The following is a 21132-nucleotide window of genomic DNA, read 5'->3' as shown; positions in this document are numbered from 1 at the left end:
GATGCGGGGCTCGAACTCACTGACCGCGAGATCATGACCGGAGCTGAAGTCGGACGCTTAACCGGCTGAGCCACCCGGGCGCCCCCAAAACGCTTCAATGATCTCATCTTCCGTTCCCTTAGCAGCGAAAAACAAAGTCCTGCTCTAGTGCCCAACATGCCACAGATGAAAAGACACCTTGAGGGTTGTCTGAAGCCAGGGTATCTTAACTAGTTCCAGACACTATTCACAATGCTATTACACCTGTTAGAAAGATCATGTCATTAACAGTGACTCTCTCTTCTTGTTGGTCACTTAACCACTACTAGAACACCTAAGGCACTCCTAACTACCACTACTACTATTTTTAACTGAGCATCTGCTACCTACGTGATACCACCCGGAGTGCCTCGATGTGTTTCTATGTATGCTATGGAGAGAGACGATGGTGTCTCCTGTTTATACAGATGAGAAGGATAAGGCTCAGAGAGGGTTAGTGGCTCGTTCAGAAGGGTTTAGTAAGTCAGGCCTCAAATCCGGCACTGTCCAAGTTCCAAAGCTTCTCGGTCACTTGAGAAGTTGACTTGCTACGCTTCACACGCAGAATGTCATGTCTGCTTACGTGCTCATCTTTTCCACGAGGGCATGACCACCTAGGAAGCATCGTCAGGGCCTAGCATCCCTGTGTTAGCCTCTAAGATGGCCCCAAACGATCCCTGCCTCCTGATACTCACGCCCTTACGTAACCTCCTCCCCTCGAGGGTGGGCCGGACTGACTGACTTGCCTGTAAAGAACTGAACGGCAGCGTTCATGTCATTTCCAAGATTAGGTTACAAAAGACTGGTTTCCACACCGGGTGTCCTCTCACACACTCTTGCTTGAGTCACTTGCTTGAGCAAGCCAGTCGCCGTTTCATGAGGCATGAAATGCCTGCCTGCATGAAAGGCCCAAAGGGCAAGAAACTGAGGGAGGCCTCTGCAGGAGCTCCCTAGGGCTGCTGGAGTGAATCGCCACACATCGGTTGGCTTAAAACGATAGACGTGTGTTCTCTCACAGTTCCGAAGGCTAGACGCCCAAAAGCAATCCGCAGGGACGTGCTCCCTCTGAAGGCTCTGGAGACGAATCCCTCCTTGCCTCCTCCTAGCTTCTGGTGGCTCCCGGGAACCCTTGGGGTTCCTTGGCTATACCTGCATCACTCCATCGTCTGCCCCCATCCTCACAGGGCCTTCTTCCCTGGGTGGGGGGGGGTCTCTTCGTGTTTCTGTGTATCCTCTCTCATAATGATACTGGTCATCAGATGCAGGGTCTACTTTAATGGTGTGACCTCATCTTAACCTGATCACATCTGCAAAAACCATTTCCAAATAAAGTCACATTCACAGGTATAGGAGTTGGGAGCCGAACGTATCTTTTTGAGGGAGATGATTCAACCTGCTACAGCCCCCATCCAACAGCCAGCAAGGAACAGAGGCTTTCCGACGACCACATAAGTGAGCTTGGAAGTGGGTTTCCCAGCCCCAATCAAGCCTTCAGATGAGACTGCAGTCCCACCCAACAGCTTGACTGTAACCTCATGAGAGAACCTGGGCCAGAGGCACTGAGCCACGCTGTGCCCAGATTCCTGACCCACAGGAACTGTGAGATGCTAAATGTGTTTTCTAAGCCACCAAATTTTGAGATTCTTTGTTATGCAACAATAGATAAGGAATACAACCATGCCTGGCACCTAGCTTGTTCAGTCCCTCAATTAGTAGGGAACCGATTACCTCAATAACCTGTCTCTCTGACTGTCAGAGAGCTATTAGAAAGTTCTTCCGGTGGTCCTATTTTGCCCCAAGGAGCCACAAAAGAAAATAACCTATCTCCTCTTCTACTTAAAATTCAGCAATCAGGACTCCTCACCCCCAGGCTTGCTTCATCCAACCACTTGTCCCTAAGTTTTGCAATTCTTCAACATCCCGATGACCCTCTCAATGATAGGTTCCAGTCTGCCAATGAAGCTCCTACAACGTGGCGCCCAGAATAGAACACTGCACGCTTCTGATGGGGCCAGGACACTGTGTCTCACCCTGTAGTATCCCCTTGTTCTGGGTGCTACACTATCATTGCGGCCTGTGGCTACACACCGGGGGTATTTAAGGATCCAACGCTGAGTCACTCCTACACTCCACCCCACAACACACACACACACACATCCATGAAGCGTAGCTCTTTCTACGGGCGCCTGGGTGGCTCAGTCAGTTAAGCGTCCGACTTCGGCTCAGGTCACGATCTCACGGTTGGTGGGTTCGAACCCCACGTCAGGCCCCGTGCTGACAGCCCGGAGCCCGGAGCCTGCTTCGGGTTCTGTGTCCCCCTCTCTCTCTGCCCCTCCCCCCACTCACGCTCTGTCTCTCTCTCTCTCCCCAAATATGAATAAAAATTAAAATTTCTTTTTTAAAAAAAACAGCACAGCTCTTTCCAATCCTGTTCTTGGGCCTGACACCCAGTTTGCTCAGGCACTCCGTTAATACACGAAACTGTTGTCTTCAAACCCGGATACGGTTTGATCTCTATCAAACGCCATCAAGGTCACTGTTCTACTCTTGATTCTGTCACTAGCCCACAGGGTGGTCCTCTAGCAAGGCACGAGCTATGGACTTCATCATGCCCGCCTCCCGGTATGTTGTTCAGGTTGTTAAAAACATAGAGACCGGACAGGAGAGAGAGAGTGACGCCTTTTGGATTGTGGGTTTTCAAAGAGCTGCGCGGTGTGAGTTAAACCTGGGTGATTTGGCTGTAATCGAACAGCAAATGCAGTGCGATTGCAGCTTCCCCTGGAGGATGTCGGGAATGCGGTGCCGCCCCCTCCCCCAGTCTATCTTCCGCTTCGGCCCCTCGCTGGTTTCCGTGGCGCGCGAGGTCCCGTCCCCTCACCTATGCTCATCGCCTGGCTCCAGTTGCTCCACAGCCTGTCGTCCTCGTAGCACAGCTTATTCGTCCTCACCCGGATTCTCACTGTGTTCAGAGTGTCGGGGAGGATGCCGGGGACCGTGAAGCAAATTGTACCCTGAGAGGGGAGACAAACACACACGAGGCATGTTACCGGACGGCTCTCCTTTTCTGCTTCTGAATCCCGCGGAAATAGAATTCTCTGCCAAATTCTGTACGCGATCAACACTTGGATGGCGGCCCCCATGATCTGACGTTAGCTCCTCAAATGAAACTTGGCAATAACCCGCAAAACAAAGGAGTTTCTTTTGCTCAGAGCAGTTACCGTTGAGGCTACAGTCACCCCGCCCCACCCCCAGTCACTCTGTGAGCTTAAACCCAAAGAGCGAAAGTTGAATTTACTGACCTCCAGGTTTCCCTCAAATTCTGAATTCTGACACTTGGCTTCTTCAACCTGGAAGATATATAAAAAAAACAAATACATTCAAAAAGAATGAAAAGACCCCACCGCATCATTTCACCATTTCTAACAAGGTTTCCTTTCATCCCATCTGAAGGGGACCAGGTGCCGTGAAAGGCTAGTTTTGTTTTGTTTTAATAAGATGCGTTGGATCAATTATATACACATACAGGAAGAAAAAAAACCTCTTGACCCCTACCTCACAGTATTTACAAAGTCAATTCCAAATGGACCGCACATCTAAATGTGAAAGTTAAAATAAACTGAACAAACAAATACATAAATACGGCGAGATTTTAGAAGAAAACGTAGAACATCTTCATGACCTTGAAGCAGGAAAAGATTTCTTAAATAAAACCGCACAATAGTAACCCTAAAGGAAAAATTGTTATAAAGTCATCTGTATCAAAATTCCAAACTTCTTCTGTTCATCCAAAGATATCCTATTCAGGAAATTTGAAAAGTGACGCATCGAGTGAGAGAAGATGCCCGCAATCGCTGACAAAGAACTTGCATACATACCTATTTATAATATATACTTATATTTATATGGAACACACCCACGCACATATACGTATAGCCCACCAACTAACGAGGAAGACGCAGACAACCCCACAGAAAAACTGGCAAAAGATTTGAGCAGGCGTTTCACAAGAGGGTATTCCAAATTGCCAACGAACATGTGCAAAAGCGCTCAGCTTCATTAATCATCGGGGAAATGCGAATTAAATCCACAAGCTAATGACACACACACGCCTATCGGACAACACCGAGTGCTGATGAGGATGGGAAGCATCTAGCGTCCTCCGCTTCTGCTCTTCGTGGTGTAAATGGGCACAACCATTTGGGAACAGTCAGATCATCACTTAGAGACCATCATATATAACCCTCTGACCCACACAGGCTCGACAGAAACGTACGCACGTGCGCACCAAGAGACAAATACGCAAATGTTCATGAAAACCCTATTCATAAAACTCCCAACCGGAAACTATCCAAATACGCCCCAAAGGGAGAATGGATAAATCAAATGTGATAATACCGACACGACAGAACCAATGCAGTGAGAACGAAACACTGACAACTACAGGCAACGATACCTGTGGCTCTTCCTAAACGGAACGCTGGGTGAAAGAAGGCAGATGCGCACAAAAAGCAAATGCTGGAGAATTCGTTCATACGAGGCTTCAAAGAGGCAACAGAGGCGCCCGGGGGGCTCAGTCAGGCACCCGACCCTTGGTTTTGGCTCAGGTCACGATCTCACAGTTCATGAGATCGAGCCCCGCATCGGGCTCTGCGCTAACAGCGTGGAGCCTGCTTGGGATCCTTTCTCCCTCTCCCTCTGCCCCTCCCCTGCTCACTTGTTCTCTCTCAAAATCAATAAATAAACTTTAAAAACAAATAAATAAAAATAAACAGAGGCAACAAAACTAATCTATGGGATCAGAAGTCAGGGTAACAGTCATGCTTTGGGAGAGTCGCTAAAAGGGGTCACGATGGGGCTTCTGGGGTGCTGGTTACATAAGTGAAAAATCAGTTGCAAAAATCACTTGTGAAAACTCATTGTGTGATTTTTCTATAGGATCCTCTACATCAATTAAAAGTTTAAAAAAAAAAAACAGTCTCCCTTGCTGAGAGTATGGTGTCAAAAACGACTGAGTCAGAGAAAACAAAGTATGATGCAAAATTCTCTTCCACACAATTTAAATCACTTGCTGTCTGACGTAGACAGATCAGTTCCTAAAATGCAAATATTTCGAAAGTGGAGTGAAAAATGAATAGTGAAAACCTGTTGCTTAGTATTAGTAGTCTACTTCTGGCCAACAGGTTATACGAAAAGATGTTCGACATCATTAATCATCAGGGAAATGAAAACCAAAACCACGATTAGGCATCCTCTTATGCCTATTAGAATGGCCAACATCAAAGACAAGAAATAACCAGTGTTGGTGAGGATGTGGAGAAAGGGGAACGCTCGTGCGTTGCCGGTGGGAATGCAAACTGGGGCGGCCACTGTGGAAAACGGTATGGAGGTTTCTCAAGACGTTAAAAATAGAATTGCCCTATGATCCAATAATCACGCTACCCAAAAGGAACAAAAACACTAATTCAAAGGGGTACGTGCACCCCTATGTTTACTGCAGCATTATTTACCATAGCCAAGATATGCAAAGTGTCCACCCGTAGATGAATAAAGAAGACGTGGTATGTATATATGATGGAATATCATCCAGGCGTGAGAAAGAAGGAAAAAGCCTGCCATTTGTGACAACATGGATGAAACTCAGGGGGCACTATGCTAAGCAAAATAAGTCAGAGAAAGACAAATACCGTATGACCTCACGTATATGTGGAATCTAAAAAAGTTGAGTTCAGGGGCACCTGGGTGGCTCAGTGGGTTACGCATCTGACTTCGGCTCAGGTCACGATCTCACGGTTCATGGATTCAAGCCCCACGTCGGGCTCTGTGCCGACAGCTCGGAGCCTGGAGCCTGCTTCGGATTCTGTGTCTCCCTCTCTCTCTGCCTTTCCCCTGCTCACTCTCTGTCTCTCTCTCAAAATAAATAAACATTAAAAAGTTAAAAAAAATTGTTTTTAAAGTTGAGTTCGTAGAGGCTAAAAGTGGAATGGTGGCAGAAGGGGCTGAGGGACAAGGGGGGAACGGGGTGGTGTTGGTGAAAGGGTACAAGCTTTTAGTTATAAGTTCTGGGGATCTAATGTACAGAATGGTGATTGTAGTTAATAATACCGTATTGTATAGTTGAAATTTGCTAAGAGAGTAGATCTTAAGCGTTCTCACTACTTAAAAAAAGGTAACGGTGGGGGCACCTGGGTGGCTCGGTTGGTTAAGCATCCGACTCTTGATTTTGGCTCAGGACATGATCTCATGGTCATGAGATCGAGCACCACATCAGGATCCACGCTGAGCACAGAGCCTGCTTAGGATTCTCTCTCTCTCTCTCTCTCTCTCTCTCTCTCTCAACCACCCCCCCCCCACCTTCTTCATGCATGCACACATGCATGCTTTCTCTCTCAAGGTAAATAAATAAACATTAAAACAAAGGTAACTGTGTGAAGTGATGGATGTGTTAATTAACTTGATTGTGGTAATCGTTTCACAAGATATACGCATATGAAGTTATCATGTTGTACACCTTGAAAGTAATCACACTTGGGGCGCCTGGGTGGCTCAGTCGGTTAAGCGGCTGACTTCGGCTCAGGTCATGATCTCGCGGTCCGTGAGTTCGAGCCCCGCGTCGGGCTCTGTGCTGACCGCTCGGAGCCTGGAGCCTGTTTCACATTCTGTGTCTCCCTCTCTCTGAACCTCCCCCGTTCATGCTCTGGCTCTCTCTGCCTCAAAAATAAATAAACGTTAAAAAAAATTAAAAAAAAAAAAAAAGAAAGTAATCACACTGTACAACCCAAATATATATACTTTTTACTTGTCCATCATACCTCAACAAAGCTGGAAGAAACAGTCAACTTTTATCAAAGAGACGCTTAAACACGAGACAAAAACCAGAGCACAGAGCTATGATTTTTGACCGTGCATGTTATTCACTAAATGGTTCCCTGCAGCGTTTGTGATGAGCTGGAAGGCCGGCTGAGTGATGGAGAGTTGTCCTATCGCTACCTTTTCCAGGGCAGTGAAGAGGCCACTTGGGAATCAGAGACCTGCTGGGGAATCACAAGTGTCAACTACCACTTGATGGATCGGGTTGCAGGTTCGTGTCTCCCTCCTCATGACCATCTCCCAGATATATATGGATTCCAAACATCAGCAAATCACGGCGCAAATGGAAGGTTCTGGGCTCTTGTTCAAATGTAAATTCCCTTGCATAGTTTATGGGCTGCTCAGATACCCCTGTGGGAGAAGGAAGACAAGGGCACAGAGGACCAAGCAGAGAGTTTGGGGAGAAGGGGGGTGGTTAAACAAGAGTCATTCTTTGCTTTGTGATTCTGTCATGAGTTACTTCTGCCCACAGCCCCCATGTGATGGCACCAGCTCATGTCCCAGCCTACTTCCCCCTCTTAACTAGAACACCAGGCGAAATAATTCCTCAAAAAGGCTCGCAAAAAACAGGGCGGGGGGGGGGGCGGGGGGAAGGGTCCAACCAGAGGAGCTCAAAATCAGTGAGCGTACAAAAAGCTGATGACATTCTGGGAGAGGAAGCAGCTGGTGAACATCTGCCAGGGGAAAGAATGTTCGGCTCAAATGTGTAAACAGAGTTAATTCCAAATAGGCTACAGTTCTGATTTAGGAGGACAAATTCCATAGCATGTACACGCTCTTCAGTTCAAAAGTTTGTAAAAAAGATTAACTCAGTTCGACAATAATTTATTAAGTGATGACCGTGCACATGGTGTTAATCCCAAATATTCTCAAAGTTTAATACATCAGGACCAACCTTTGACTACATAAAGACCAACTGATCAGCTGTGTGGCCTGTAGCAAGTTACTTACCCTCTCTGAGCCTTAGTTTCCCAATAAAATATAGATTAAAATAGAACCACTTCACAGACTGTTCTATGCTACTGTATAAGAAGCATCTAGAAGAGTAGCTTTGTAGCATATCATGAACACTTAACAAGGGATGGCTGTTACTATTAAGAGGAAGTACTGAGGTGGTCCCCAGTGCTTACCAGCACAAGCTTTGGGGTCAGATCACATTTGCTCCTCTGTGAAATGGGGACAAAATGATAGGACCTAGATCGTCAGGGTAACCGTGAGGATTACAAGAAAGGGTTGAGATAATGTGTCCATTAAGATGCCTACCACAGGGGGGCCCGGGTGGCTCAGTCAGTTGAGCCGCCGACTCTTGATGTCTGCTCACGTCGTGAGCCCGGGGTCGTGGGATCGAGCCCCGCATCGGGCTCCATGCTGAGCGTGGAGAATCCCTGCTCGGGATCGGGATTTTCTCTCTCTCTCTCCCTCTGTCCCTGTCCACCCCCCACTCGCATGCTCGCTCTCTCGGTCTCTCTCTCCAGAAAACATTTAAAAAATAAAATAAAATGCCTAGCACATAGTAATCGCTCGATCTGTGCTAGCCACTGTTAGCGGGAGCGGCACAAAGTAAACACCCCCGAAGTCCTCCCTGCAGGAGCTTTTATTTTTAGTCAAGAGAAAAGGCTCAAACATGTGATCGGGGTAACTCGCAGGACACAATTCGGTGCCAAATGAGTAATACGAGCAGCATGTGTCTCAGGATTTCAGACAGAAGGGAGCAGGAGAGGCTGGAGTAGTCAAGTATGCTTCAGCGCTCTGACAAGCTGACTCCGCCGTAAATCCAAGCCTCACCTTCTCCCCACTTGGAAGCCCTTTGCTCTTTCCCTTTGCAGCACGGTATGGGGACACCACTCTCTGGTACGGATAATGGTGATTCTATTTCGGCAAACAGATTCACCTGCAGATGCCCAGAGACGCTCCGGTCAGCTGCGGACCCGGCCAGTCCCTCTGGAGTTACAGCCTGTCAACAGTGGCTTATTTTAGTAAGTATTTTGAAACTCCCACGATGAGCCAAAACAACTGGACCAAAGCATGTGCCCACGTGCGAGATGCCGGGGTCCTTTAAAAGCCAATACGAAACACTCGGGCTCCAACCTCTGAAATGCGAATGCACACGCCCCCCCCCCCCCCCCCCCCCCCCCCCCCCCCCCCCCCCCGCCGGCAGGTGGCACACGAGCCACGGCCCGGCCCCTGTGGTCTTGCGGCGCCACCTCATGGAAACTACACTCCTCGGGGGCCAGGGTGTTTGAATCTGGGCAAAATTTCCCAATTTTGTTGTTGTTGTTGTTGTTTTGGTTTCCTAAATGTATTTGTTTAAATTCAAGTTAGGCTTCGGGAGTAGAATTTAGCGATTCATCACTCACACAGAAGCCCCGGTGCTCATCCCAACGAGCGCCCTCCTTAAGGCCCGTTGCCCGTTTAGCCCATCCCCCACCCACGTCCCTCCAGCAACGCTTCGTTTGTTCTCTGTATTTAAGCCTCTTATGGTTTGCCTCCGTCAAATTTAATAAACGAACCCCCACCGTGCCTGTGGTCCAAACAAAAATGTTTAAGGCCCAAGTGTGTGACCTCTCCCGTAAAGCGGAAGAATGGGACGGACGCCCTGAGGTTACACCACATCCTGTTATGGCCGGTGGCCCACGGGGACCTCTAATTAGTATGTTTTGTATTAGCTTCCCAGGAGCGTAAACGTACATACGCCAACAAATACGGACTCCTCAAAGTGGAATACCTTAGTTGCCACAAATTCCAAGAAAAGGGAACGGCCATACCAGAGCCTCGAAGTATCTACCCGATCTGACCCCGGCCTCCCGCTTACGCATCTTTTCCTACTGTATCTTGGCCACCCGAGTCTCCTCTCTGTGTCTCACACAGGCCAAGCCCATTCCTGCCTCAGAGTCTTTGTACTGGCTGTTCCCCCCACCCCCAGATCTTCCCATGGCTAGCCCCTGCCCGTCATTCTGGTCTCATCTCCAATGTCATCACTTCAGATGACTGCCCAACCTCATATTCCCTCAGGCTCGCCTGTCATGCCACTACATGACCTATTTAATTATCTTCACAGCCTTCGTGCTCTGAAATCAGCTTGCTCATTTACATACTCATTTTCCAGTAGGGAGGTTTCATGGGAAAAAAAGACCTTCGCGTCAGGGTCACGTGCACACAAAACAGCGCCCGGCACGTGGTAGATATGTACTGAAAATGCGTTCAGCACATGAATCAACGAATGGCTTGAATCTGACGGCCAGTGCCACTACCATAGACCCTCAAAGCTCCCACCACGCCCTATTTCAGACGAGAAAGTTCATTACTGTCATCATCAGGTGACAAATCTAAGAGCTGCATTTCACTGACGTTTCAGTATATTACCCTGTAAGAAACTCGAGTGACAGAAAAATAGCCAAGTTACGTCAACTAGCTAAGAAAAACTTACGTAGAAAATATCATGCGTCTCTGTTTGGCTGTTGTTGACTTCTACTTGATAAGATAAGCATCTGCTATAAAAATTCTGTGGATTCTTCCATTGCACGTACAAGTTACCATTTTGGAAGAAGAGCCGTTTAATATGTGGGGGATCAGGTTTCACTGAAAGACAGAAATAGCAGCATACAGATTAGCTTCCAGGGTTCATTTTGATGAGGTTCATCCACGGGTAGAGATAATGAAGGTCACAATGAATGCAGAAAGCTTATTTTCAGCTGCCTAGCCAAATGGATCTAACGAACATCTTCGGGGTGTCTGGAAGATGACGTGAACTCTGACCTGCATCCGGTTAGAACACGGATGGGGCATAATCAGGACATCTAGCTGTGACAGAGAATAAAGAAAAGAAGCCCTTAGGTCCACATGTGCATCCACCTAATGGATAACGGGGGGCACCGGGCACAAGGGGTGTCCCCAGGCGCCACTCACTTGCGCAAAGACCCCAATTAAAACATCAGCCTAGTCTCTGTCACACGCCACGGCACGGATGAACCTCAAGGACCGTGAAATAAGTGAAATAAGTGAAATACGCCCATCACAAACACTGTAGGATTCCACCCAGAAGAGGTACCTAAAGGAGTCAGAATCATAGAAAATAGAAAGCTGGTTACCAAGGGCTGGGGGAGGGGAAATCAGTGTTTAGTGGGCATCGAGTTTCAGTTCTAAAAAGATCTGAGAAAGTTCTAGAGATCCGTTGCATGCCAATGTGAATACACTTGACACCTCTGAACCGTATAGTCAAAAACGGTTACGACGGGAGGGGTGCCTGGGTGGCTGAGTCAGTTAACCGACCGACTCTTGCTTTCAGCTCAGGTCATAATCTCACGGTTCATGGGTTCGAGCCCTGAATCCGGCTCTATGCTGATGGTTCGGGGCCTGCTTGGGATTCTCTCTCTGCCCTCCCCCCACACTCACTTTCTCTCTCTCTCTCTCTCTCAAAATAAATAAACTTTAAAAGCAAGTATTTTTAAAAAATGGTTACGATGGGAAATTTAATGTTACATGATTATAGCCACAATTAAAAATAAAGTAAACAAAGGGGGCATCTGGGTGGCTCAGTTGGTTGAGTGTCCGACTTTGGCTCAGGTCATGATCTTGTGGTTCACAAGTTCGAGCCCCACGTCAGGATCTGTGCTGACAACTCAGAGCCTGGAGCCTGCTTTGGATTCTGTGTCTCCCTCTCTCTCTGCCCCTTCCCTGCTCGTGCTCTCTCTCTCTCTCTCTCTCTCTCTCTCTCTCTAAAATAAACATTAAATTTTTTTTTAAATAAAGTAAAAAAATTAGCCTAGTCCATTTACTTTTTAATGAGTCAACTATGCTTAAGACTAAGCAACAGAAAAGAATTCGGATGAGGGGGTGCCTGGGTGGCTCAGTCAGTTTAGAGTCCGACTCCTGATTTCAGCTCGGGTCACGATCTCACAGTTCATGAGCTTGAGCCCCACATCAGGCTCCACGCTGACAGTGCGGAGCCTGCTTGGGATTCTCTCTGCCTCCTTCTATCTCTTTGCCCCTCCCCCACTTGCACGTGCTTTCTCTCTCTCTCAAAAATAAAAAGAAGAAGAAGACGACGACGACAAAGAAGAAGACGAAGAAGAGGAGGAGGAAGAGAATGGACAATGACAGAAAACAACTTGAAGCTATCGTCTTCCAGCTCCGGAGGATCTCCCTTTTTGGCACCACTAATCTCCAGGAAGAAGGGTAGGAAAACGAGCTTTGAAAGGTCCATCAAGGACAGTCAGCCAAGCGAGGGGCAGGACAGAGAAGGGCTCAGATTATCCAACTTGGCAGGTTACCATGACCTCACTCCCCTGGCCTTCGGTCCACTAGTAGAATTCACTTCCACGACTATCTGAAGGAGTGGTAAATAGTGTTCCAGTCGCAGACTTGGGAACCTGGTCAGTGCATGGTTATCTGCTGATATATTTTCTGTATCTCTCTCAGCCAGAATCTGAGCTCCCTGTTGGGACCTTGCAACACATAAATACACATGATGCTTACGGTAGCCTGCTTTAGGGGCTTACAGAACACGTATATACCTCACATCATTTGGAACTCATGACAATCCTTTGAGGTCAGAGGGACTCTCCAGGAAATGCTGAAAGAGAGTGTATATGCTTTGTCCGATGTGAAGACCTAGGACCTCAAGCAGACATTTTGTTTTCAACTCGAGGCCTCTTTCTAACGGGCCAACACTCGGCTGCTTTGGTTGTTCTGACTGGTGGCTGCCTGTGCTGCCCAGCACATCAGCTGGTTTGAGTATCACTTCTGGTCACTCCTCCTCCAGTCCAGTCCTTTTTTCAACTAAGAGACTCTCAAGTATCATAAGTAAAAGAAGAGATTTTTTTTTTTACGTTTATTTATTTTGAAATGGGGGGGGGGTGGAGAGGGGCAGAGAGAGAGACAGAGAGAGGGAGAGAGAAAATCTCAAGCTGACAGTGCAGAGCCCGACACGGGGCTCGATCCCACGAACTGCGAGATCACGACTCGAGCCGAAAGCAAGAGTTGGACACTTAACGGACTGCGCCACCCAGGTACCCCTAAAAGAGAACGGATCTTAAAAGACAGAGAGCCTGTATCCGATCTCGGTTCTACAGCTAACTGTGTGCTCTGAGTCTGAACACACTCAGAAGCAAATAAGAACAAAACATGTGACACACGGGCTCAAGAACCATTAGAATTTGCAAGCCTGCTTCTTTTAAAAAAACTCAAATAAAGGTATACATAAATGCAATCCTTTTTTCTGGGAAAATCCTAAAACCAGAATCGTCACTTTTTAGTATCTGTATTGATTGTTCAAAAGACGTAATGCTTTCTATCCACACTGTCGTACGGGACTTCTAAAACTTACCATGAGAAGTTAAAGGCACTATATTGAAGGATGGTCTAATTTTCCCCGCATTATCCTTGACCACTATTTGGACGCTGTGTTGTTCAAAACTGGAATCCTTCAAATTAGTCAAAGCAAAGGAACAACCAATGTGTTGACCTTCTCTATAGATGTTTTCACATTGAAGAATTTTTCCCAGGCTGCTGTGCCTGCAAGATATAAGGAGACAACCTTCTGGATTATTTGTAACAAGGTATTCAGGAAACAAAGGCAGACATTTGTTTGCTTTTCAGTGACTGAAGAGGACCACGAAAAGCAGTATTTGCAATATGGAAAGATAGCTTTTCCTAAAACCCTGTTTTATAATGTGGCTCTGTTTCATACTCTAGGAGGAAACGAAGGTTCCTTTTCGATGAACACTTGTTTGTTTTTTTAAGTAAGCTCTACACTCAACGTAGGGCTCGAACTCACAACCCCGACATCAAGAGTCACATGCTCTACCGACTGAAGCAGCCAGGCGCCCCGACCCCGGCTACTTTCAATAGCTATGGAGCCCTGCCTCCTTTCCCTCGTCCGTATGAGGGATGTTCCGAGGCCAGGATGAGAAGTTGTATGCTTCTTGAAAATGTCTCACGTGCTGAATTCCGTGGCTCTCCTCTGGCCCTTCTGTCTGCCTGCCTTGTTTTCTTGGCTTCTCCTCCCCCTTCTCTCTTCTCAGAGGGTTCACATCCAGTCCTCGGCCCTGTGCACATTCCTTTCTACTGCTTACGCCCTCATCCATCTTTCCCCGGTTTACCATTTCAATTCCTCAACTAGACTTTCTACACTGGGGATTCCTTGGAGCCAGTCCCAGATTTTTAACTGCTCCATTTGTGTGTTCCACTCCGGCGTCAAAGCCAACGTCCTTATGCCCTCTCTTCCCTGCTAAATTGCCTTCCTTCTAACCTTCCCCGTTCCCATCAGTCAGAGCTCGTTTTCTCTGGGCTCCTAGATTACAGCCTTTGAGATCACCCTTTCCCCCCTCCGTCCCCCCCTCTTTTCCCTATATTCTATCACCAAATTCTGTCATTTCTTCCTCCACAAAGCTTCTTGGAGTCTCTCCTGCGACATTCCTGTGACCCTCACCTTGTCTCACGCCCTAATCACTTCAGGCTTCCTGCCTTTTTCAGACTGACCCCCCTGACCTTTGTCATTAGTGCCTTCCAATCACTGCCAGGTGAACGTTCCGGAATACAGTGGTTTTCTAAGTGTCTTACTCCACCACGTAGCTTTCAGTGCCTTTGAAACCAGGTCCGCTGGCGTCTCATTTCCCATTTCGAACCTCTACACATACCTCTCCCCGTTGATCACCAGCATCTAGCACAGCGCAGGCACACAGAAGGCACTCATTACACTTTTCTGTCTAGGCTATCCAAGGATTCTCTCTTGTACTACCTGGCAGAAGACAGAGTCAAGCCTGACGTCAGCCACAATGGGAGCCGTGCAAAGGTTTCCACAGAAGGGAAGACAGATTTAAAAACGAACCAGGAGTAACGAGTCCCAAACTCTTGACTTGTTACCTCGGAATCACCTGCAGCCGTATACAGTGAAGATTCCTCAAGCCCTCTCCTGAGATTCCTACTTAGCGGGTGTGGCCCAGGGCCCAGGAGTGAGCACTCTGACAGCATGTCTCCAGGGGATTCTGCTGCAAATCAGGTTTTCTAAAACTCAGATCCACTCTCATAAATAGAGTCAACTGATCTTTGACAAGGGAGTAAAAGCACTACAACGGGGGCAAAGACAGTCTCTTCAGCAAACGGTGCTGGAACAACAAGATGTCCACGTGCCAAGAAGCGAATCCTGACCCGCTCCTTACGCCATTCACGAAACCAACCTCACGATGGATCACAAACCTAAATGTAAGGTGCAAACTTACAAAACTCTTAGGAGATAACACTGGGGAAAACCTAGATGAGCTGGGGTGTGGCGGCGACTTTTTGGATATAACACCAAAGATGTGATCTATATAAAAGAAATAATCAATCACCTAGATTTCACTCAAATCAAAAATTGCTGGGGCACCTAGGTGGCTCAGTCGCTTAAGCATCTGACTTTGGTTCGGGTCATGATCTCACAGTTCCTGAGTCTGAGCCCCGCGCTGGGCTCTGTGCTGACAGCTCAGAGCCTGGAGCCTGCTCGCACTCTGTCTGTCTCTCTCACAAAAATAAACAAACATCAAAAAAAAATTTCTGCCCTGTAAAAATGAATAGCAAGAGAGTAAGAAAAAGAAGCCACAGACTCGGAGAAAATGTTTGCAAAAGACATGTCTATCTTATAAAGGATAGTTCTCTAAAATATGCAAAGAATTCAGGGTGCCTGGCTGGCTCCATCAGAAGAGCATGTGACTCTTGATCTCGGGGTCATGAGTTTGAGCCCCCTTGTTGGGTGTAGAGATTACTTAAATAAAAACTAAATAAATTAAAAATATATATATATACAAAGAATTTTTTTTGAGAGAGAGAGAAAGAGAGAGTGCAAGCAGGGGAGAGGGGGCAGAGGGAGAGAGAGAGAAAAGATCTTCAGCGGGCTTCCCGCTCATGGAGCCTGATGCAGGGCTTGATCCCATGACCCTGGGATCATGCCCTGAGCCAAAATCAGGAGTCGGACATTCAAGCAACTGAGCCACCCAGGCGCCCCAAGAGTTCTTAAGATAATAAGAAAACAACCCAGTTACAAAATGAGCTAAAGACTTTCATAGGCACCGCACCAAAGAAGATTTAACAGATGGCAAAGAAGCCTATGGAAAGACGTCCCACATCATATGTCATCTGGGAAATGCAAATTAAAGCAACAAGATATCACTACACACCTATTAGCATGGCCAAAATCCGGAGCACTGACAACATCAAATGCTGGGGATGGTATGGAGCAATAGGAACTCTCATTCACTGCTGGGGGGAATGCAAAATGGTACAGCCGCTTTGGGACACAGTTTGGTGGCTTCGTCCAAAACTAAACCTACTCTTCCTATGTGATCAGCAACTGGGCTCCTTGGTATTTACCTAAAGGAGTCGAAAACGTACGTCAGTGCAAAACATTGCACACAAACGTTTATAGCAGCTTTATTCATAACTGCCAGAATTCAGAAGCAACTAAGACACCCTTCAGCAGGCGAACGGAGAAATAAACCGTGGTGCATCCGCACGACGGGATGTTATTCAGCATGAAAAAAAAAAAGAGGTATCACGCCATGAAAAGACATGGAGGAAACTTAAATGTGTATTAACTAAGTGAAAGAAGCCAATGTGAAAAGGCTACATGCCGTATGATTCCAACTCTACGACATCCTGGAAAAGGCACAATTACGGAGACAATGAAAAGATCAGCGGCTGCAGGCGTTGCAGAGGGAAAGATGAATAAACAGGCAGAGGACGGGGGATTTTTTTAGGACAATGAAAATACTCTGCATGATATTATAACGATAGATACATGTCATGATACATTTGTCCAAACCCACAGAATATACAACACCAAAAGTGAGCCTGAAGGTAAAGTATGGACTTTGAGTGATCAGGATGTATCAGTGCAGGTTCGTCAACTGTAACAAACATGTATCTCTCTGGTGGGGGGGGGAGGGGACGGATGTTGATGATGGGGGAGGTTATGAATTGTGAGGGCAGCGGGTATTCGGAAAATCTCTATCTTCCCCTCAACTTGGTTACAAGCCTAAAACTTCTCTACAAAAAAAAAAAAAAAAAAGTCTTTAAAAACAAATCCCCAAACTCAGATCTAATGTATTTTATTCCCTCAAACGCTATGCAAAGAAATATTTAAATACCTAAAATGCTCTTGCCCCTTAAGAGACAGTACATAAAGTTTTTCTCCTGGTCGTAGGCCTCTGTAGTTCATGAATGAACACAGCCTTAAAAACTAAGTTAGTGCCGCGGCTAGTTTTTAGCTCAGACAGGCCTGGAATGTTTTCTGCCCACACCCAGAAACAGAAACTGAAGAAACTTATGAGACTTTTGTTACATAACTAAAAATATATATATATATATATATATATGTATATATATATGCAGAAAATTAATTTTTTTTCATCTCATGAAAGGAACTTCTCTAGTGGTTAATCTTTAAGATTCTTTTCTCACTTCTGTACCCCAAGTGTTTCACATACTCTCATGGATCCCAGATAGGAAATTAAAAAAAAAAAATCGGTTGTAATTTAGAAAAAAGAACAAAAGGGGAAATATTGGCTTTCGAATAGACAACTTTTGGGGACTTCTTGTGAAATATCAGATAAGAACCTGAGCTAGAAGGCACTCAGGTGCTTCCTGCTAAAATTCACACACGGAAACTCTCCATGGACTCACACTATAGGGATAAGGAGGAAATGGACAAATTTAAAGACTATTTCCCCAACTCTGAAGATGATTAATGTGGTACAAAATTCCCTAAAATTCACTGGCAGAGCTAGTCTGTAGCTATTGAGGTCAGGCTCCGTGTAATGCCAGACTAGCCCTGCAGGACCCGAAGTCACAGCCCTGGAGTTTCAAAGTGATTCTCCATCTCCTAACTGGGGATTAGGGAAACCATCTCTGACTGCTTGACATGATTTAAACTGGTACCTAAACCAATTCCAAGCACTTGATAGCAAACGAGCCATGCATCTGCCTTTCTTTTGTGGTTTTGGTTGGGAAGGATCTCTCTAGGGGAGGGGCAGGGGAGGAGGAGGTAAGAACTAGCTCCTGATTCTTCCAAGTGGTGGAAGAAGCCAGCAGTGTGTACTGGCTACACCTGCAAGGGAGCACGGATGAATAATAAAATGATGATGGGGGAGGTTACGAATTGTGAGGTTATGAATTGTGAGCTACAATGTAGCTCCCACGGATGAATAATAAAAACACCATGTAGCTCCCTCGCACGGAGTGCTCATTCGTGTGTGTTAGCAGTGAGGTACAGCTCCAAACGCTTTTCACACAGTAACAGCCCTTACAACAACCTTAAGAGGCAGCACTAGTGTGACTGTGCCCATTTAACAGATTATAAAACTGAGGCTTAGAGACAGGGGGCCTGCCCCAAATCACACTGCTAGCATAGAAGAGGGCTAAGATTTAAACCCAGGCAGTGTGGCTCCAGAAAAGAATAAGCTGCGGGGTGCTGAGGGCAGAAGGATATAGACTCTGTACCAGCACTGTCCAACAGAATTTCCCGGGATTATGGAAATGTTCGCTATCTGTGCTGTCCAAGGCAGGAGCCACTAGCCACGTGGGAAACTGACTGGTAAGACTGAGCAACTGAAGTTTTCATTCGACAGGTCTTTAATTAATTTTAATTTAAATTGGTATGTAAATAGTCACAGGTGAGTTGTGGCTTCCGTGTTAGCACAGGTCACATATACTGGAGAAGGAGTCCACTCTGATGACCCATGGTGGGAATACGTATAACAAGAGTGGTATCCCTGATACCTGTCCCCTCAGGTACCAGTCAACCACCACTCTCTTCAGATGGCTTCCTGAGCCACCTCCTAGGGTTGTAGATTATACTCTGCACAGAGGCGGCAACTGAGGGCTGAGAGCCAACCCAAGCACTCTCTGCTGCCGGCTTTGGCAAGATGCTGCAGCGGCCCAGAGGAAGGGAAACGCTTCAACCCAGAGGAAGAAGAATGCTTTTTCAAAATCGGTGGGTCCAATTTTTTGTAATTTATTCACCCAGAGGGGGTGCTGGTTTTGCAGTCTGCAAGAAGACTTGTTTTGTGCCAGTGCATGCCTCAAGGCACTTCCCGCTCTTCCTCTTATAGGAACTCCCAGGACAGGGGCGCCTGGGTGGCTCAGTCGGTTAAGCGTCCGACTCTTCCTTTCGGCTCAGGTCACGATCTCAGTTTCATGAGTTCGAGCCCTAGGTCGGGCTCTGCACTGGCAGCGAGGAGCCCACTTGGGATTCCTCTCTCTCTCTCCCTCTCTCTCTCTTTCTGCCCCTCCACTGCTCTCTCTCAAAATAAATAAACTTAAAAAAAAAAAAAACCTTAAAAAAAAAAGAACCCCTACGATGTGGCCTCCGTTAACCTCTAGCACACCTTGACTCCTATAACCCAGTTATAACTGGGCTTCCTGCACTGTGCTTCCTGCACAGTCGGCCATGGAATGAGATACAGCTTTAAGACTTTTCCTTCCTTCCTCTGAACCTTCTATAGACACAGACTCTTTTAAGGTTTTCCCTGTGATTTTTCCCATAACAACTCCTGGGAAAGCAAGGAGTTAACAGCATAAGAAACACAAGGATGCTACCAACTTCTAAGACTGTAGTAACAGCTCTCCCCAGATTGCACTGCAACATTGTCAGAGGCAGTCTTTCTTTCTTTTTTTTCTTTTCTTTTCTTTTCTTTCTTTCCTTCTTTCTTTCTTTCTTTCTTTCTTTCCTTCCTTCCTTTCCTTCTCTTTCCTTCCTTCTTTCTTTCTTTCCTTTCTTTCTTTTCTTTCTTTCTTTCCTTCCTTGTTTCTTTCCTTTCTTTCTTTCCCTCTTTCTTTCCTTTTCTTTCTTTCCTTTCTTTCTTTCTCTCTCTTTCTCTTTCTTTCTTTCTTTCTTTCTTTCTTTCTTTCTTTCTTTTCTTTCTCCCGTGCATGGAGCCTAATGCAGGGCTTAAACTCACAACCCTGAGATCAAGACCTGAAGTTGAGATCAAGAGTCGGATGCTTAACCGACTGAGCCACCCAGGTGCCCCGCAGGCTTAGTTCTCTGACCCCTTCGCTAGCAATTCTTTGGGGAGTCCGATCTACTCAATGCTTGTCTCTTTTAACTCCTGAACTAAAATGCTCCTGGAGTTGCTTACCCATCCTAAGCCTTCCTGCCAATCCCAAATGTTCTCTAAGCTTCCTTGGATGGTACCACGCATTTAAAACTTATTTCTGGAGCACCTGCCGTGTGTCAGCCACTGAGGGTAACAAAACACAGCCGCTCTCAAGGGAGATAAGTAAACAGGAAGTGACAACACATTGTGCTGAGTTCTATGTCGCAGGAAAATGCAAGGTACCATGGGACATGACGACTCGGCACGTATCTAGACTTCGGAGGCCAAGGGAGGCTTTCTGTGAAGGAAGCGGTGTGTTAGCTGAGATTAGGGCAAAGCAGAGGGGAAAGGACAAAGGCTGGGCTGGGAGGGGATGCAGGGTGCTTCCCCTGTTGTGCTGGAGTGTCTGAAGGGTCTGTTTGAGGAACCGAAAGGAGCTCGGCCCAGGCCGGCAGGCAGGATGCAAGAGGCTGGAGGTGCGCAGGGGAGAGAGGAGGCTGAGGCCAGGAAGGAGCGCGGTCAGAAAGGGCTTTGTCCGTAGTGCTGAGGAGTGTGGGCCTTATGGCAAAGCCACCGGGCCGCCGCTGCCGGGCTTTTTTTTTTTTTTTTTTTTTTTTAATTTTTTTTTAACGTTTATTTATTTTTGAGACAGAGAGAGACAGAGCATGAACAGGGGAGGGGCAGAGAGAGAGAGGGAGACACAGAATCAGAAGCAGGCTCCAGGCTCTGAGCCATCAGCCCAGAGCCCAACGCGGGGCTCGAACTCACGGACCGTGAGATCGTGACCTGAGCTGAAGTCGGATGCTTAACCGACTGAGCCACCCAGGCGCCCCTGCCGGGCTTTGATGAAAGCAGAAACGAGTGCCACAAGCGGGCAAGTAAAACTACAATGCCTCACACGAGAACTGTTGATCTCGGAGGAAAGAAAGACACCCTCAAGACTGAACCACACCGCATCAGTGCCATCTGGCCTCACATGCAGTGCTTCTCAACGCTGTCAGCAGTGCCCTGTGAGCCGGCAGGGGTGGGGAGGGGGGAGGTGAATGCAAGTCCCCGGGGCCTCCCTGGAAGGTCCTGGCCAAACGGTCCTGTGATTTTCTGCATTCTAGTCCACGAGACACAGAGTGCCCGGAGATACCAAAAATAGCTCCCATCAAGTCATCGGGCCAAATGGACA

At 47.0% G+C, this 21132-nt stretch overlaps 1 protein-coding gene and 1 long non-coding RNA gene across 4 annotated transcripts in view; both read right to left on the bottom strand.

Moving 5' to 3' along the window:
* The window catches only part of IL13RA1 (interleukin 13 receptor subunit alpha 1), a 68894-nt gene that overhangs the window by 18532 nt on the left and 29230 nt on the right, over positions 1–21132 (bottom strand). The window contains exons 5-8 of one of the 3 annotated variants that reach the window (XM_049644761.1): positions 13211–13398; positions 10313–10464; positions 3318–3365; positions 2897–3029 (exon numbers count right to left, since the gene is read on the bottom strand). In XM_049644761.1, coding sequence (XP_049500718.1) covers positions 2897–3029; positions 3318–3365; positions 10313–10464; positions 13211–13398 — 521 coding nt within the window. Of the gene's footprint in view, positions 1–2896; positions 3030–3317; positions 3366–7052; positions 7237–8670; positions 8840–10312; positions 10465–13210; positions 13399–21132 lie in introns of those variants that run through there. The other 2 variants (XM_049644763.1, XM_049644762.1) reach the window with 2 other exon arrangements.
* Positions 3545–6821, bottom strand: LOC125932249 (uncharacterized). The gene is made up of 2 exons (XR_007460558.1): positions 4490–6821; positions 3545–4455 (listed from the first exon to the last, which is right to left on the bottom strand). It is a non-coding gene; the product is annotated as an uncharacterized LOC125932249 (long non-coding RNA).

The sequence above is a fragment of the Panthera uncia genome, chromosome X, assembly GCF_023721935.1.
Source record: "Panthera uncia isolate 11264 chromosome X, Puncia_PCG_1.0, whole genome shotgun sequence".
Classification (NCBI taxonomy): Eukaryota; Metazoa; Chordata; class Mammalia; order Carnivora; family Felidae; genus Panthera; species Panthera uncia.
Note: the sequence above shows the minus strand (reverse complement) of the source record. Positions and strands in the feature narration are given on the sequence as shown.